This window comes from Diadema setosum, chromosome 5 (assembly GCF_964275005.1).
Source record: "Diadema setosum chromosome 5, eeDiaSeto1, whole genome shotgun sequence".
In the NCBI taxonomy this organism is placed as follows: domain Eukaryota; kingdom Metazoa; phylum Echinodermata; class Echinoidea; order Diadematoida; family Diadematidae; genus Diadema; species Diadema setosum.
The window spans coordinates 5,361,922-5,382,128 of NC_092689.1; the positions used below are offsets into that span (position 1 = coordinate 5,361,922).

Sequence of the window (20,207 nt, forward strand, 5' to 3'; positions counted from 1 at the left end):
TGAGAGATAATACAACTCTACACAAACAGTATGTACAATGCCTAACAGCCATTATAATGCAATATTGACCTCAAATCTTGTGTGTGGAATTCATCGCTCTCTATCTTTTGCCATCATTTTTTGATATTCTTCCCGTTGATCATTCGATGAGTCAATCTTGTGTTCAGGTAGAAAATATTGAACAATATGAACCAGGGAACACACCAAAAAGGAGTACATACATATAGACATAGAGAAAGTTGATATCAATGCATATTTGCAAAGGTTAGTGATTTCTCATCTTACTGGAATGATATATGCAGCACTTTAATATGCTTTTATAATGTGGTGGTAACCTGTGGTATTTTGGGGCGGTCTGTGGGGAGTGGGTGTGTCTGGTCTCCTTGAGGGGTGTGACCCCTTAGCAAGGCCAAACTTCACCTCACCGGACTGTGTCAGGGTGATCTCTCCTTTGAATGCATGTCAGGGACAGAGAATGGAGGAAGTAAGAGAGTGAGAGAGTATAAAAAAAACAAACAAACTAAAATGCATGCTCCACACAAACTATCATATCTGCCAAGAGTTGTGTTGTCAGTTTATGATGACAATGATTGGGTGGTATGATGATGGTTAGGTAGCAGTGACAACACTACTGAGTGATTATTAATGCCAGTGGTGAACAATGTATTCGCATTAATAAGATTTCTCGACTATACCTCACATAACAACAATATTACATGAATATCAAATTTATTCCAGCACTTAATAATCCCACAACTGGCCTTTCTTCTACAGATGTCTGGTAACTGATTGTCAGTGTTCCTGTTTAACTGAGGCATACTGCTACACCTGAGTGGGCTTGATATTAAACTTTAAATTTAGGTCAAGTTCAGATGGATAACTGAATGCTCTACACGGAAAAAGCTTCACAACCTAAACTGAGTACCTTGGCTCATTAAGGATTAAGCATACTTTTCCAAATCACCTAATCATGCAGGGACTAGACAGAAAGTGCTACAATGTTTCATGACTTACACTTTTTCTTTATTGTGAAGCAGAGCCAGCTTTCTTTGAGAAGATGTCTCAAAGAGGACCAATTGCTTGATCCCTAATACATCATAAGGATGTTTTATATAGGCCTTGCAATCTACACAATTACTTCATGATGAGATCACAGCACACACATTTGTACCTGTGGGACTAGACAGGCTGGCAGAACTGTCACTGTCCTTATGAAGACTGAATGTGACATCTCCGCTTCCCAACAATTTAATCTCACCTAAGGAGAGGCAAAATGTTACAATCTTTAATTTGTTTGTTTGTTTTCTTCATTTAATCTGAAAAAAAAAATTAAGTGACAGCAAACAACAAAGTGTAATTTCATCTCCTAATGTGTGCAAATGTCGGGGTGCAAATTTAAAGAAAAATGAAATAATGAATATATATATATATGAATCAATAATCTAATGAAAAAAATAAATGCACAGGTGTATAAAACTTCTCATACTGATATCTTATCATAATACATGACACTGTTTAAAATAAAATGTCATCCCAACGCAAAGCCTTTACTTGTAAACATTTGTAGGCGAAGTCTCAAGATTCATCTAAAGATTGCCACTATACATTGGAGAGATCGAGTGGCAGGACTTGTTTTTAAAAGCATCTGTGTCTCTGCATCCAAAGCACAAAATAAAAAGAGAGCCAGAGTTTTACATCTGCAGGTTGCCTTGAACTACTAATTATGGAGATCATGGACAGATAAACAATATCATACTTTTCCTGTTTCTAATCAAATTTATACACAAAATTTTCCTCTATAGGAAACATGTCTTTAGTTCTCTTCTAAATCTCCTGTCTAAGAATCATGAATCTGTAATCACTGTCAAGATTTGTAAGACTGCACCCACATTGGCACCTGAGAAAACACAAACCAAAATAGTGCACTTGGACACTATTCAAAGTTGTTATGCACAACTACTGGTAAAATTATGAGAAGAGTAACAAACAGCAAACAAAAAACAAAACCAAGAACACAACAGCAGACATTAAATTCTACCTGTGGGACCACTAAGAGTCTTGATAGGTGTTTGGTTGGTGGGGAGGGCAAAGCGAACACCACCCGCATTTGTCAGTAGGATTTGTCCTGAATGTCAAATACATCAAGCAGGTTGATTACTCAAAAGGCCACATTTCATTACTCTCTACCTTAGTCTAAAAATGGCAATAATCAAACTATACACATGAAGGAAATTCTAAAAACAGACAGGAAAGAATTCTCTGCATATTTCAATTTACTCCAGTAGCAACGTTCAGACGCCTGCTTTGTAAAGTTGTGCCTACCTTTTCATAGAAAGTGGTAACTGAATGTATATCAATCTCTGCAACAATTCAAATTCTTGTTAAGAATACAAACTTAAGGATACACACTTCTTCAAGTTTAAGTAGAAATGTTTCTCTTAACACATCTCAGGATGAAGGTGCAGATCATGTACTTTCAATCTACATTTGTTAATGCTAATAATGTCCACAAGTGGCAAAGAATTATTCTACCAATTACTGGTATCAGCTCTGATAAATTCATGAGATTCACCTTCAATGATATTGGGATTTTCTTTGTGGATGGAACTGAGAATAAAAGGCTTTACACTTTGAAAAGAACATCAATCAGAATCACTCTTCAGTGCATTTTTACACTTGATTCACTAAGGCTCCTCTACAAGTTATTTTTTGAAGTATTGCATGCATATCTTTGACTAGAATTAAAACGACCATTGTTATTGTTTCACATTACAGCACTGCAAAGATTAGCACGTTGCACACAGCAAATTATTCTACCTGTGGGACTGATTGGACCCCTTGTTATCTGTTTGCCACTGTTGGATAAGGAGAACCTAATGTCTCCATTGCTGGTGAGAGTAAGCTCTCCACCTTGAATTTTAAAAAAAAAAGAAAAAGATAAGGATAAAAAAAAGAATGAAAATGACAGTAAGTCATACTTTGGATAGCTGTGTTTTCAAGTGTAAGCATTATAAACAGACAAGCATTGACATGCAAATATGAAATCCATCTTTCCCTATTTGAATTCAAAAGTATTCTATGCCCTAATCTGACATGCACAAGCCCTGTAGCCCCTTCTTTTAAACAACAAAATATGAGAAGGGCGCAAACTGTACAAAGCTATTATATGCTTGAAAGTGAAGAAGTTCAACATTCTCTTATTTCAAACAAGTGTACATAAATGATGAACACATTGTGGGTGCTTAAAAGCAAAGACACTAATTAATGACTTCTCCATTATTTCATACAAATCAAACCAAACAGTTATGAAATTCCTGGAGCCACTATACTCCTACAGTATGTAAGCCAACTGACTCCTTATATTTCAATAGGACTCCACTTATCTTTATTTCCATTTTTCCATAAACAAAACAACTGTCTCCTGTCATACGCTCTGGAATAATTGAACTTAACCCCAAAAAGCACATCAACACGATGGTTTGCATTAATCACATGAGCAATGATATGATTATTTTCCAGACCAAAATTTGTAGAAATATATCAGGACAACTATAATTAAGTCTCATAATCCTGTTTATGCCTTTTGGATTTCAATTTTTTTGTGTGTGTTATCTACACTGTGAAATAACTATGGAGAAAAAGTCCTATTGAAACTGGGCAGTCCTAGTTTTTAAAGAGTAATAATGATAACAATTAATAAGGTTTATATAGAGCATAACAAATAGCGTATGTCCCTGTTGTGTCCAATATTAATCTTTCAGTAGAACTGTTGAACCAAACGAGGAGAAAGTCATGGATAAAGCGTTCATCGGTATTGAGGTTTCCGGTACCTTGTGAGATTGGGCTGCTGGCAGCTAGGGGCGAATTCTGGAGAGAGAGTCTCACGTCACCGCCACCAGAGAGGGTGATCTCACCTTTGGGGGGGGGGGGGGGATGGAATAACACATCTAAAGTGTCAAAACATCTCAAGTCATTATCAAGCAGTCTCATCCCTTCCAATCTGATATTTATAATACCAGTCAAATTTAGATATCTGCTACAAGGACACGGTCGGGGACACAGCAGTGGACACCTGCTTACAAAGACCATCCCAGGGGAGACCGAATACAAGTGGTCTCAGTGAGTAGGTGATTAGTAGAAACAGGTTCACTAACAGGTGAAATGCTTGAACAGTGGCCTTAATAGACATGGGGGTCTTTATACACAGGTGGTTACTGAAGCAAGTTTGGTTGCACAGACAGCTAAATGTACAAACTACCACTTAAACCAAAACATTCTTCTCTCTCGCCATAACTTTGAATTTTAAACCCGTACAACAACAAATCATGCGCCACTTTATAATAAGGCAAAAAAATGAAAACAAAATCTCTCTGAGAGGATATGAATACCATATGTTGTTATCAGATTAGAACACATAAATGCAAAAACAGGGCTTTGATCAGGAGGAAAGAAAGGAAGTGGCTGAAAATGAAAGTGATCAGACAGTAGTGGCCGGGGAACAAAATACTGGAGGTTGACGACCTTACAATACATGTCAGTGAAAGTAAACAGCCAGAGCAAACAGTTAAGAGCACGCAGTATACCTGCGGAGTTGGCAGCATCATTTGGTGAGGAGCTACCCGGCTTGTTGACGACTGTGATCTCACCACGTTCAGAAATTGTGATTTCTCCCACTAGATTTCCATTGGGAAGAGCATGGAAATGACAATGGAAGGGTTTGGGGAAAAAAGGGCAGAAACTTGTCAAGGAAAGAAGTAATCTGTGTAATCTGATGGGTATCATCTCCTGTAAGAAAAAGGGCTGATCACTGATGTCATGGAGCAGACAATGAATCAAATGCCACTCTTGTTGACTGACCAACATCACCATGAAGGCAGAATTGCAACAGGTATTTTTCCCACAGGAGATGTTCTAGAAACAGATGCAACGCTTCCAACAAAAAGAAATCTAAATACACACATTGTACAAATTTTCCAGGTGTTCGCTCTCATATAGATATGGGACCTTTGCACAAGAGAGCAGAAACGGGTATGTAAAATCATATGCAGGTCATTACTATGCAGAAGATATTCATGAATATTCATTACCTGAATCGAGCTCGGGGATGGGCATCATTTCTCCGCCTGTGTAGACCTTGTTGGTCACCCGCCTGGATGAGTAAGACTTTATCGACGTCCTTGAGTTGGCTCCATCAATCTCCTCCTCCTTGTACTGCTCTTCCAGCGTAGAATCTCCCGAGAACCTGCCCATTGGGTCAGCATACTGCTTGGTGATTGTTCCCCCACGCTTGTTACGCTCCAGCGAATCCTGGTCGCGGTAGCTGCTGGCTCGCGTGTTCGTGGAGCGCGATGAGATGGACTCTTCCTCCGTGATCGGCGACAGCTCCGCCTCGAAGGCCATCTGATCGCGGTAGGCGGCGGCGGCAAGATCCCTCTCCTGCTCGGCGGAGGAGAGGGGCATGTCCTGCAGCATCTCGCGGATCTCCGCCGCTGCCTGCTCTGTCAAGAGCTTGCGGTGGTGGAGCGAGTTGGTGTTCTCCCTCACAAAGTTGGAGCTGCGCGTCGAGGACGAGTACTGCGATCTCTGGCTGTCGGTAAAGTCGCGGGACGGTGGCGGCGCTGCGTTGGACACCATCGAGACGGACGCATATCGCTCCTCCTCAATTCCACCTCCCCCGGCCCAGGGGTTTTGGACACGCACACTACTGGACCTGTCGTTGTAGACACTGTTCTGCAGAGTGCGTACTCCGCTACTGTTCTGCAGAGTGCGTACCCCGCCACTGTTCTGCAGTGTGCGTACTCCGCCATTGAGGTTGGTTGTGTCCACACGTCTAACAGAAGACACAGACCCATTTGCCAAGCCATTACCGATTAAATGGGCTCCTCCATTGGCTGTTTTATTTCGGATGCTCTTTTCGCTAACCAGTGAGGTCATGACGATGGCGTCTTCAGCTACTTCAACAGGAACTTCATCTGAGAGGAAATTCATTGTGGCTTCCTGCAAGCACAACACAGTGAAATGAAACATTGATCATTGTCAAAATAAGACCACATGCTATGAATTCAAATTTATTGGATTTATTGCACTCTTCTACTGTACAGTACATATAGCACACCTGAAAGTTTGAGTTCCATTTATCACACTACAAACTAAGCACTTTAAACTGGTAATACAATCTGCACTACAGTTTGTGAAGCATCATGTTCATGATACATAAATATGAGAACAAAAAGAGCAAGTTTTTAAACATAAGCCCACAGGCATTCTCTCTTAAGAGTTCTAGAGTTCCCTGTTCCCTGGTATATCTGTAGCGATGACAGCAGTAGTTTTGCTAAAATGCACTCATCACTTAAATATCAATATGTGACCCGCTACAACAAAATGGTCCTAAAGTCGCGCACAGTCGAAGCCGTGAAAATCGAGTTTGAAGTTAGAGCATCAAAATTGGTCAAAACTTACGATTTTCTGAATTTGACATATTATTAGAGTCTGACATGTCTTCTATCATCTGTCGAAATTTTGAAGCAAAATGATGAAAGGAAAGACCAAAAACTAGCGTTTTTCTGGGCCATGTTTTTTTGGCGTTTCAACGAAGCAGAAACTGGTTCGAACATTTGGATTGAGCGCCACACATAGGCTCCGCCCCTAACAACGACCAGAGAGATCTCATTGGTCAGTTTGCTGCTTGCCGCTAACCCAAGCGTGAAGCTCGCACACTGCCCAGTCGACTGGTGCGTGCGGGCGGGTTGCGCTATGCCTAGCCGATGCCTAGCTGCTTCTGCTGACATCCTGGTCACTGATTGGTCGGTGAGGAGACCGCCGTCGCTGTGTTTGAATGAGCATTACGGGAGTTACTAGGGCTTAACTTCTATTGTCTGGAGGTGAATACTGACTTGCGTGTCTCTTGATTGTGATTGCGTCGCAAGGAGAACTTTTAGGGCGCTTTTCTCGAAACAGTGATTTCCCAGACGTCTTGACATGCGCTCTTTTAAACATCGATATCTCCACAGCCGATTATCTTTATAAGACATGTTATATATCAATTTAAAGCAGAAAGATTAGGGAATTGTGTCATGCAATTTTCAAATAATTGACCTCGCCCGACTTTAGGATCATTTTGTTGTAGCGGGTCACATATAATGTAAGTAACAAGCCCCAGTATGTCATCTCGTAAGTACATATGTAACCAGCATTTTCCTCGATCTGGCCAATCACAAAGTTAAATTCATGAAAATTGATAGCTAAGTGTGTCCTTGGGAGTTCAAACACATGGCTTCATGGAATTCTGGTATCAATGATAACTTTTAATAAAATCCAGTGAAACACTGCCCTCTGTAGTCCATACCTGAGCCTCATAATCCTTGGTGGTTCCAGCTAGGAGGGAGATGCTATCCGGCCAGTCATCGGGTTGACTGGCATCGTTGTCCAGCCAGAGTGGGTTGGATCTGTATGCAACATGAAATATGGTATAAGAGATATACATATGCAACTACAAAGCATTGAGTGTGCACAGGCATACACCACTAAGTTTGAAAATAGGTATTCCACCTACAGTTTGTCTCGTTCATATACTGCACCATCCATTTCAAATAAATGTTATTGCAGTGGTTTGTGGTCTATGCATCCATGTTTTTATGCCTTGGTGTGCATTACGAAGAAGTCTTAACTTAAAGTGTATTTAATTTTTCAATGAGGGAAAGTAGGAAGGGGTATGGATTATGCTTGCAGCATTCAAATGTATCCCAATACTTAATTTCAACTCCAAGACACAGTGAAAGAGTTACATCCTTCCATGTATACAATCTCTCTCTCTGTCATTCCCAGTGAATTCTCTTCTGAATCAAAACAACAACAACAACAACAACAACAACAACAACAGCAGCAGCAGCAGCAATACAACAACAACAGCAGCAGCAGCAGCAGCAGCAACAACAACAACAGCAGCAGCAGCAGCAGCAGCAGCAGCAACAACAACAACAACAACAACAACAACAACAATAACAACAACAACAAGAACAAGAACAACAACAACAACAACTGCAACAAATTCAACCAAACAATCATATTTCATTGCACTGGCTGACTCCTTTGTCTGAATACACACCCTTGGTAACTTGTGGCTCTGTTCTCCTTCATGAGGTCATTGTCAGCTTTGCCCAGGGTCACTCCACCACCCTGCATCTTCCTCAGCAGCCTGCATGGATGAGAGATCACAGTCAGGAGATCCATGCTGGCCATCAGTGATTCAACTCTTGAACTCAAAGTTCTCCATACACTTTATCATAAGTATACATTGTCTCCTTTGTCGTTGGTTCTTTCATTAGGATATGATCCAATTCCAAAATTTACAGCTTTTCATTTCATTCAGAAATTTTATTGCCAAAAGACAAGGCAAGAATGTAACATTCTGCATGAAAAGGGCATTCTTAATACTGTACGAGCTGAAATTTTCGCGTACAGATATTTTCGCGAATTGCTACTTGGAGGACACTTTCGCGTATAGTTAAATACGCGGTTGCAAGGGTCTAACTGAACTTACTTATTCGCACGTTGTTATTTTCGCGGTTCAAAGGCGATTCGCGAAATTCGCGAAAATAAAACCACCGCGAAAATTTCAGCTTGTACAGTACAAGACTGTCTTGCCATGGCTGTCACAAATCAAATAATGAATACTGTAATTTATGCAGGCTGGCTTGTGTCTTATGCCCAGTGTTCAATACAAAAGCAAAACCATTCACTCTGATCAAATCTCATGCAAACACACACATGCATACAATCACACATAAATACCAATACATATATACCAATACATACATACATACAAACAAACATACTTACATACTATACATATAAACATAAATACATACATACATACATATATACATACAATTGTACATACATACATACATACATACCTATTCAGAAGATGAAGTTCAAATGAATCACAGTGATCAATGAAGAGACAAAACACAAACGGGACAGGGAAGGGAACTCACAACATGCACTAGTAAAACAAAAAATATCTCTCATAAAATTAACAGAGGCCTCTCATTTCCATTCAAAAGAAAAAGTGTAAAGAATGTCTGTATTGTCTATGGTCAATCTACAAATCAAAATACGAGTTTGAGCTGGATCTTACCTCCTGCGCAGGCAGCACAGGATGATGCAGAAGATGAGAGCTCCCAGAAAGAGGAGGATACCAAAGGCCAGAAGAGCTGCCTCTAGGATACCTAGGCCTCCGATACCACCACCTCCAAACAGGGGCTATGGGAGAGGGTTGGAGGAGAGGTGGGGTGAGTCACATTACCTATAGTGTTCACCTATGGTTTCTTCTTTTTGTTGCCCTGTGGAATTTTTACATATTTGGCTCAGAAAGAATTCTGTTTCTCTCCGAAATCAAAGTTCTCATTTTAAAGGCAAATCACCTTATTTGGCAGTTTTCTCAGATTTAATGTCTGTAACATCGTGATAATCCTGTTCATGGGCCAGCTAATGACATGAGCATATGCATGGTACAAGTGATCCATCAGTGACATTGATTATTAACTATAAAGGCATGTCTGAATTTATCAACTTGTATTGTGTTTTTAATGTGCATCTGCTCATTCACGGATCTGTTCTCTAATGAATGTGGACAGCAAATCTTCCTGGATCAAATACACATCCTGACAACAAAATACAATAAATGCCTCATTATTACGTACATGTGTAGATGCCTGTTCTATCTAGCCACACACCACTACCTGAAACCAAATTCAATTTTTTCCTTCCTGAATAATTATGACAAAGTACACATGTACAGTGGATAAGTTTGTTCAGTCATCTGTCTAGCATTTCAGCTCACCATAATCAATGCATTGTTGTTGTTTTTGTGAAGAATTGAAATGATACACTTAGTTGATGTTCACACCTGCTTTTGCTCAGCTGGGGCAAATTCCCTGCTCCATCTCAATAGTGTTTTTGTCACTTTCCATCAAAATCATTGTGGGTATATATAAAGAAAAGAAGCTACTCCACTCATTAGGCAACACTTAATTTTGGCTGTTCCAAACAACGAGTGTCAACTTTGCACGTAGAGGAGTATGCGCAAGGTCGGATGACGAAGGGTGCAGGTAGGACGAGGGTAATACAAATCTTGGGACTTCCTGATTGGTATAAAGTCAGGAAGTGAACAAGGAGAACAACACACGTGGGCACTATACCTGTCATTAAAGCCCCATCTTATAAAAACATCAGTTAGGGTAGAAACTGTCTAAATTTTCCGATGAATAGCTACACATTCCAGTGTATGCAGGATTATGCATAACTGGCAAGAAACAGAGAAAGATTTAAGAAAAGTTAGATAGAATTACATCAAGTACAGTTATAATTCATTCCTGTTGATAACTGCTAACATTGATATAGGCATGTCCAACAAGGCACACCAGAAAATCATTGCATGACTTTGGTCACGAAAGATATTTGCGTCAGAAAAGGAAACTGGTCTTGCCTAGACCTTATCTGCAAACTGTACATTCGTCTACATCTTCTAACAATGATTGTAATATCAAAGCAGATCTTGGCCATATTTTTCTTTTTGGTGTTTTTTGGAAAACTTTTCAAGAGCACTTTTATGTGCACTTCAAAAGAATGATACTATACATCTATAAAGTGATATATTACAGTAGAAATTGTATTTAGATATGTATGATATAAGAATTAGAAATGGCAAATGTACAACACTTACATAGACTTCTACTACATCCAGGTCATCCAGCAGAACTTCTATACTCATTGCATTCTCATCAATCAGTCTGCGAGCAGAGAAAAGTAGAGACTTCATTTCTCTTTTGTTTTTACCCACAACTCATATGAACAGGCAACACACTGCACCACATACCACTGAAAACATTTTTTTTTTTTAATACAAAATCATTATGCAACAATAGATATATTTGAAAACAAAAACAACAGCATGATGGAATCTTCATCGTTAATGGAAACATGGAAAATACATTGCTGGTAATGAATGCATTTAAAACATGACACACACACATTGCAAGGAACAAGACATGTAACTTTACATTTTACAAACTAAAAGAAACAATACCAACAATGAACGATGACCACATCTTGTAGAGTAGAAACAACTGAGTTGGCTTATGGTTATGATCTTCAAAATTCTTAGAATATGTCAGTTTGCTGTTACTGCAGACATGTAATGTATGTAGCACTGAAATGACTGTCAAAACAAATGCTACAAACACACACACACACACATACACACACATACACACACAGAGGGTCCTTTAATCATGGTGCTTTGTTGGCATAAGCTGGGAAAACCCCTTTTCGAGCCAACGGTGCGTGCCTTACCAATACCCATTTCCTGCAGGACAGAGTATCAGAACTCAATCCTGCACATATCACGCACACGCGAGGACATGACAAAAGGCATTTGGCCAAGGTATTCTAGATTCTCTTGTTACCCTGACAACAACAAAGAAAGAAAAATATCAATTTTACCACCCACTTCCATCAGGTGTACATTCAGCCATTATTTGAGTAATAACATTAACCTACAAAAGCCTTCCAATGTGTTTATCATCATTCTTCTTTTCTGATTATCCAAACTGATTATTATTTTTTTCACAAAATGTACAAACTTACCCCTTTAGATACTTTATCAAATACTGTAAATTAAGACATGTTCATGTGCATCTTAATTTTGTGAATTTTGCCAAATCAAAATGCATGCGAAAGTTCCTGTCTACACTATATGCATTAAATGCCAGTGGCAATTTGCAAAAATTTTATGCCACAAATACTGCCGTCGGCTCAAAGTCACGACAATTTCATGCCACGAATGTATCTTGCTTTGCAGTATATATTTCACGCCGTACCTAGTGAGGCTTTATACACACTGGACATGACTGCACCAGGTATTCATATCACAAGGTCTTGATAGCATGTGTCTATGCAAAGTCATGATAATGGATAACAACACATCAATAATCTTCACAAGCAAATCTACATTGTACGTTCAATTTCATCAAAAATAGGGGAATATGAACATTTGTACATCTCAGTCTTTGTGCACAAATGACAAAAACACATATATTCCAGATACAGCTTGAATGAGAATTCTAAAATAATGCATGATAAGTACAAGAAGGAATCGACTTACGCAGTGACAACGTTGGCATCAATGACCTCCCCTGTCGTTCGGTCGATGACATGAATGAGGACCTGTGTTTGGTCGGTGAGTACCGCCCCGTTGTCGTCCCGGTGATTGGTGATGTCATCAATGAAGACAATGCCTCCAGTAATGTTTTGCAGGACCCTGCATGAGTCAGAAAAAGCTCACACATTATCATGGCTCTCATGTTTCAAGGGAACTTTAAATAGAGGCATTTAACAGAACTGGAACTGTAGTACTTTTAAATCTTGAAATCACCACAGAGTATTCTCATTTCACGGATGATCTGCAAATCCCATTAAGGAAATTTGTTTCATAGAAATTGTCCGATGGAATTTCAGGGTGTAATCTTATCAAATTACTCATAGCAGGAAAAAAAAAAGCACAATCCATGCTTCAGAATCAATGTGCTCCCTCAGACTGACAGGTAGAAATTCATCATCAAAAGGGCTGCTCTTGCAAAATCATACAGCATGCTGCCGAAAGATAGACAGAAATAGCATACACTCACAAGAGCTTCAGAGCAGATGTCAAGGAAGTTCCTTTCTAGCTTTACTTACTCTATCAGGATATCTCTGTTGTCTCTCACAATGTCAATTCCACGGTCGATAACAACGACGACCCGTTGGTTGTTATCCAAAATACAGATCTGTTATGGTGTGGGAAAGAGACAGAAATGATGAAGAAGCCTTTGAAATCTTTAAAACACCTGCAGTATTATTTACGACCTCTCTCTATTTGCATATTTACCAGTCTGTTAATCTATTATCTTTAGACCTATCCATCTATCTACCTGTTTATCCTTTAAGCCATCTACATACATATCCCTTTTAAATCCATTAAGCCATCTACATACATATCTTTTTAATTCATATCTACTAAGAGAGAGAGAGGTCTAAGATATACATGCATATGCAAATATATGCAAAGTAAGAGATGGACCGAACACTGACATCAGATACATGCATACAATGCTACCTAGTGGACTTTTCGGGTTATACACACAACCTTTTTGGAAAGAAGCATATCAAGTCACAGATTTGAAGATTTGAAATTTACTAAGAAAAAAAAAATGCTTTACTGTCATTCACGTAGGGGAATTAGGAAACAACTTCAACTAGTTTATAGAAGTAGAGGGCAGTATTACATACTCTGACTGTTGTCACAGCGGTCTGCCCCGAGTTGTTGTCCGTTGCCAGGATGACCAAATCAAAGTAACCCTGCAGGTGGGTCTGAGTGAACTGCTGGTTGGTGGTGATCTGTCCCGTTGTGGCGTCGATGCGGAATGACGACTGGGCCCCCGATCGCGTCCCGTCGCCGGCCACAAAGACGGCGGCCTGGATGGAGTAGGTGACGTCCGGCGTGGAGGCACCGTCTGGGTCTGTGACGGAGACTGTGAGTGCTGTTCCCCCAAGTGATATATCAAATGGGATGCCTTGAAACGAGAGAGGAGAGAGAGAGAGAGGAGTTTCCTTTACCATCTGCCTAAATGTGAATTATGCTTACTGTACAAAATACTGCCATACACACCAAGACTGGCAACCAAGATTTACTTGTATTTGTCCCAGTAACCGCTGTGACATTACAAGTTGTTCCCATGTAGAGTGGGTGGCACATGGCAAAAATTCATAACTTTTGATTGGATTTTAAGACTTTCCTGCCACTTTAAAAAGTGTTTTGCATTAATCCATCTGCATACTCTTAAACCACATGTATGCTTGACACATTTGCCCCTTGTAAAGACACCTCAGTTTAAAAGTTAAAAGACTGACTGTAAGATATACCTGACATATCATGGAATAACCTGGAGCTGGACTGGATGAACAGAAGTCGTATTTTCAACACCTTAAATATACAACATATATCCTGCTCTCTCAGTCTGGTTAAAGACTGGTCTTGAAACACAACTTGCACATTACTGAGAGAGTTTGAGCCAGATAAATGTGGTGTTACTCTTCTCGTCAACTCACATGCTGATATCTCCACCTGGGAGAAGACAGGTCCGTTGTCGTCGATGTCGAGCAGCGTGATGCGGACTTCCTTCAGGGAGATGTTGTCCACCACGTTGTACGGCCCACTCCCTGGGACGTAGTTGGCATCGTTGGTTGCCAGGACGACAATGGTGTGGGAGGCCAGAGTCTCCCGGTCAAGAGTGCCATTGACAAATATCTCACCAGTGGTAGAGTTGATGATAAAGAATCCATTACCATTGCCATCTGTGACGGAATAGATATGTCAAACATATCATTCATTATCATAGATACATAAATGATCATTTGGGGCTGTTATGCATCACAGCTCTGTATCAAATATCTCAAATAATGTCTCCAAAACTCTTTGACTTTGAAACCAAGACAACTAAAAGCAGTGTGAAGTGAAATCTAGGGTAAAAGATGTGGAGGTATACATCATCACAGTGAGGTCTTTGTGGATGGACAGTGAAATGTGTGTAAAATGTTTCCTTAGTCCACCTGCTTTTCTGTGATGACATACGAGGATTATCTACTATATAATTATTTTTCTGTCTGCCTGTCTGCCTATCTATCTTCATCAATGTCTCTGTCTGTCTATCTATCTCTATCTATCTACCTGTTCATTCTATCTATCTACCTATCTAATTATCTATCTATCTATCTATCTATCTATCTATCTATCTATCTATCTCTATCTATCTACCTGTTCTATCTATTTATCCATCTATCTCTATCTATCTGTTCTATCTTTATCTATCTATCCATCTATCTTTCAATCAATCAATCTATCTATCTATCTATCTGTCTATCTACCTATATATCTATCTATCTATCTATCTATCTATCTATCTATCTATCTATCTATCTATCTATTTATCTATCAATCATGTTGCACCCACCAACGATGTAATAGTAGATGACTGCATTTGGCCCAACGTCCAAGTCAATGGCTGGAGTGATGAATCCAACAAGATCACTGATGTTGGCATTCTCAAACACATTCAGATTCTGTAGAACTGGAATGTTGATTCCCTACGAAAGGAAATTAAAGTAATAAAATGCACAATCATAATCATGTTCAGATATACTTTACCAACTGTCAAAAAGGGCCAAACATGCAAAGCAAAATTTAGTTTTATCCATTGTTTCAAACATTTTCTATATTGATCCTCAAATGGATGGTTCAAAAAACAAATGAAGCATTTAACCAAAAGATTGATGGAAATGTAAGTATGCACTTGCAAATTAACTTCAAAGCAAACAATTTCTGCTACCAACACATAAATCATGCATGACCATCATTTGTTAAATTGGAAAGCCCTAGTAGATGTTTTGAGATAAAAATATTCTGTTATTCATCCTGGACAGATATCCATGGAGGCAGATACTCACGTCTGGTCGCTCAAAGAAAGGTTCATTGTCGTTTTCGTCCAGGATGCCAACAACAAAAGTCTGAGTCGTAGACAAAGCTGGGTTTCCGCGATCTGTGGCTACGACAGTCAGCTGTAGGCACAAGACAGAAATATTTATAAATGCCTTTTTCATACTCACAGTCATTGCTACACACGTCATATACACAATGGGGACTCAGCGGCCTAATAAAGATATTTTCTGTGAATTTGATGCTATGTATAGCATGCCCTGGATGACTTCAAAATAGGGACAGGAGTTGCAAACAGCTACAAATGGGGACATAGATCAAACTTTGAATGTCCAGCAACTCTTGCACATCTCTTCTGGAAGGCAAGCATTCAACCTACAGCTGTTGAGAATGAGCTCATTTTGCAATAACACGCATTTCCCATAGACACCTGCCCAAGTATACTCAAGACCTGTCCTTACTGGGTTGATGTCAGCTTCACCTTTTTCACACATAATTCCAAAGGAATACAAAGTTTCCCTTAAAAGACTCTAATACAAATCTCAAGAACACTGCCAGCCCTCAGACATGGAAGAGCAATGCCATTTTTTGTCTTAAAGGTATTAGCCCACATTTGTAAACCTGCAGCAATTGGTCTCATAGTTAGCATGGAGTTTGGGTATGATTGCAGTAACACCTGTGCAAAATTTCGTTCCAATTAGTCCATTACTTTCATAAAAATAAATGAAAATGCACCGTAATCCGTATGCATGCGTATAACGCTCGCTAGCTCCGGTCCACGTACGTGTTACATGTACAATGTACGTAGCTATAGCCCGCGCTCGTAATTCCATTTTGGGTCAGGTTGACCCGGTTTGAAAATTGATTTTAAAACGATGATTTTCTCTCTTTTATTGAATGGTATAGACAAAGAGCGACAGGTGAGGTATGTTACTGTTATAACTTGTACTTGTAATTCATATTGGACCTGTTTTATGCAGTTTTGATTTTCGTGGGTTTGCAAATGTGGGCTAGTACCTTTAAATCCTACTTCTGACGTACAAAATCACACGTAATCTTGCACCCATATATCTTCAAAACCTAGTCTCTCTCCGCTCCTCCTCTTCTGCCAGACCCCTCCGTTCATCTTCCTCTCTCCAATTACTTCATGGCCCACGTACAAAAACCCGTTATGGTGACCGAGCCTTCTCTTCCATTGCTCCCACTCTTTGGAATAAACTCCCTCTTTATATTCAGAATGCCTCATCTGTCGAATCATTTAAAATTCTTCTCAAAACTCACCTGTTTAATCAGTTGTAAATTTTTTTTTTTTCTGGAGGCGCACACAGTTATCAATTATTGTACCGTTGTATCACATGTATTTTTCTTTTCTTTTCTTTCTTCTTCTTTTTTTACTATTAACGCTGATTTTGTTAATGTTATTGTGTTTTCTAGTCTATGAGTAGCAAAAGTGCGCTTAGAAACGTTAGTATGAAGCGCCATATAAATGCAATTATCATTATTATTATTATTAAACTAATGCTCTTCAAAAAGAACAAAATTTTCCTGTTCTCTCTCAAGTAGTGCCACAGTGATACCTTCCTACCATTATCTACTGACCCCAATAGAATCTGATTTCTTACTCTGTAGTTCTGCCTTGTCTCCCTGTCTGCAGAGATCTTGATAGTGATGTTGCCTGAACTGGGATCGATGTCGAACAACTCGTAGTCGTCGATGGGTAGGAAGCTGTAGTCCACGATGCCATTGTTGCCAAAGTCGTTGTCGATGGCATAGGCCGTTATGACAAGCGCCCCCGGAGCATTATTCTGGGTGATGATTTGGATGCAAAATGAAGAGATAAAAGGGATGGGGATATTAAAGGTATGTGTTAATGCACACTTAACAGTGATCATTGCACAATGTACATTGTAGGAACGATCTCTTGACATGAATTGTTAGAGCTCTTTACTATTCTGTGCCTCATCTTTATGACATGATTTGATTGTTGTTCTGCATGTATGTGTCTGTATGTGTGCTCTACCTTCTGGAAATCTCTTAAGTCTCTACACCATACACTTTACATACCTCTCGAATCTGCACAAGCTGGCCTTGAGACGGCTGCACAAATCTGGGGGCAAAGTTGTCGCCCAGGTAGCTGACATCGATGTTAACCGTAGTGTTGCTCTGGAGCGAGGGCGTCCCGAGATCGCGGGCCACGATGATGAGGGTGTAGTTGCGCACCAATGGGGAGTCCAGGGTGTTGACGAGTGTGATGACCCCAGAGCGTTCGTCAATCGTGAATAGATCTGAAAGTGGGGCCGGAAAATTTTTTAAGTGTTGTGTATAGCTATTTGAAAACTAACATTTACACGATCAAAAAATGCTTGTGACCTTTTTACGATGTAGAGTTATCACTGCCAACTTCAAATTCTCAATCTCCTGTAGAAGTTGTCACTCAAAGCTATCATTCCATTTTTCACTTCATGATTGCAGTATGCACATAAAGGAAAGTAATGTAAAACTTGAATACAACTCACATCGAAATTTGCTGCAATTCCAAGCCCTAATTACTGTATGCTTGACATGTCATGAAGGCATTCATTCTGTTATAAAAGGAGTTGGCAATGAATTCTTCATTCTAGGTGATAAGTGGATAATTTTTTTTCTTTTTATGGAAAATGCACAACTAAAATATTGTATTGTGCTACATCTTTGTTCTAAAAATACTAAAATCGTACTTGATCAATTTTTCAATTTCAGGATTTAAAAATTATATATATATATTAATTTGTCATACTGCAATATATCAAAGCAGAGAAGAATGAATATGACTTGATAACATGCTTCATGGGTAAAAGTACATGTATATGCAAAGGTATCCTAACAATGTACAGTTGTATTCATGAATGGATATACACATAGAGTGTAGATAAATATATAGATACACAATGTAGATGGACATTTGATTGCAATGAGTGATCGCAAAGGAAATATGAAATACTGAACACGAAGGTAAGATATGCATCTATCAGTAAGGGATAGTAATAATCATGAATGACCACACAAATAAACAGAGGAATCAATGGCTGGCTGGCTGAATAAATCAAAGAAGGGATGATGAATGGGTTAATAGAAAAAAAAAAATAGATACTAAGGAATGAATAGATTAGAAAATAATTGAATCAAATCTTGGATAACAAATCACTGTAAATATTAAAGACAATTAACAGAAAGAAAAGAATTAATGGGGGTCAGACATGCTTGGACAGAGTAGCAATGGTCATCCACACTCACCACCATCATTCCCGGACACGATCTCGTAGATGACTACGCCATTGACCCCTTCGTCCGGGTCCTGGGCGTGCACCTCAACGACGTCCGTGTTGGAACTTAAGATGGCATTGTACAGATTGCTGTCAAACAGCGGAGTGTTGTCATTCACATCTCTCACCAAGATCGACACCTGCAAAATATGACAGATTGTTATGTTCCTTTTAACTGATGAGGAAATCAAAGGTCCCAATTTTTCTACATATTGAGAGACAACTGAAGAGAAAAATCACAGGCAAATACCACGATCACATCAGCCTGTTTACACTTGAGATGAGTTCAATGAGCCACTTTAACCAACAAACAAAACTAAGATTGCACTGCTACAAAAATGATAATCATGAAATTGGTTTCATTCATTCATTCATTCATTCATTCATTCATTCATTCATTCATTCATTCATTCATTCATTCATTCATTCACTCACTCACTCACTCATTCATTCATTCATGTTATTTCCACACAGGCACTTGTTTCAGCCACAGGTTGTTCTTCCACAAGTCCATGCATATTAAAAAACAGTTACACAGCATGATACAGGAACATACAGGAACATCATACACAAATGGTATAATCACAAAGCTTCACTCTTTCTGAAGGACTTACCGAAGCGGTTCCCGTGAAACCGCCGGTGGCAGGTTGAGGGTTGTGGGCCCCCACTACAAGAACGTATTCGCTGATCGTCTCGCGGTCCAACATCACTGCTGTGGTAATGATGCCCGTCGTCTGGTTGACCGAAAAGTGGCCCTCGTTGTCCCCGGAGATGATGGTGTAGATGATGTCAGCAAACTCGGACTGGGTGTCGCCATCCATCGCCTGGACCACACCCACCTCAGTACCTGGAGAGCAGCAGAGGAGTCCAAACATGGCAATGTACTTGGAGTGAAAGATTCATTGTGGACATATAGTAGAGCCCTGAACCGGAGGAAGGGGTGGGGGAGTTTACGAAGTTCAGACTGTAACTTTCTTGCTATCAAGTGTAATAACGATGATGGCCTTTGAAAGCACACAAGTTTATGATTTCAGGGTGGTTCTGTGCATCAGGCATTACTGGAAATACATCCGCCACAAGCAAGCAATGTAAAGTATTGAAATAGATGGATAGATGTAAACTACTCCAGACACCATGGACTGCTGTATATCTATCTTCACTTTCATACATCTCTGCAAATTTCATTCTCACAGCAAAGGGGAAGTGAGTTGGTATTTCTAAAAGGGGAAATATTTCTTTTTAAATTGCACAGATGTAATGTTAGTATGATTGAAGCTTACAGCAAACATAATGTTTGAACATCTCATAATTGCATATGTAATACTTTGACACATACTGTATATTTCTTGTACACGTCGGTGTGTGTACATGTG

At 39.5% G+C, this 20,207-nt stretch overlaps 1 protein-coding gene across 1 annotated transcript in view; it reads right to left on the reverse strand.

The window, feature by feature from the left end:
* LOC140228447 (cadherin-23-like) overlaps positions 1-20,207 on the reverse strand; it is a 145,759-nt gene that overhangs the window by 10,025 nt on the left and 115,527 nt on the right. The window contains exons 80-95 of the mRNA XM_072308662.1: positions 19,449-19,681; positions 18,806-18,974; positions 17,597-17,817; positions 17,155-17,337; positions 15,544-15,654; positions 15,051-15,183; positions 14,149-14,394; positions 13,330-13,613; positions 12,739-12,827; positions 12,167-12,322; positions 10,727-10,793; positions 9,140-9,264; positions 8,105-8,194; positions 7,346-7,445; positions 5,088-5,997; positions 4,584-4,673 (exon numbers count right to left, since the gene is read on the reverse strand). Coding sequence (XP_072164763.1) covers positions 4,584-4,673; positions 5,088-5,997; positions 7,346-7,445; positions 8,105-8,194; positions 9,140-9,264; positions 10,727-10,793; positions 12,167-12,322; positions 12,739-12,827; positions 13,330-13,613; positions 14,149-14,394; positions 15,051-15,183; positions 15,544-15,654; positions 17,155-17,337; positions 17,597-17,817; positions 18,806-18,974; positions 19,449-19,681 — 3,207 coding nt within the window. The remainder of the gene's footprint in view (positions 1-4,583; positions 4,674-5,087; positions 5,998-7,345; positions 7,446-8,104; positions 8,195-9,139; positions 9,265-10,726; positions 10,794-12,166; positions 12,323-12,738; positions 12,828-13,329; positions 13,614-14,148; positions 14,395-15,050; positions 15,184-15,543; positions 15,655-17,154; positions 17,338-17,596; positions 17,818-18,805; positions 18,975-19,448; positions 19,682-20,207) is intronic.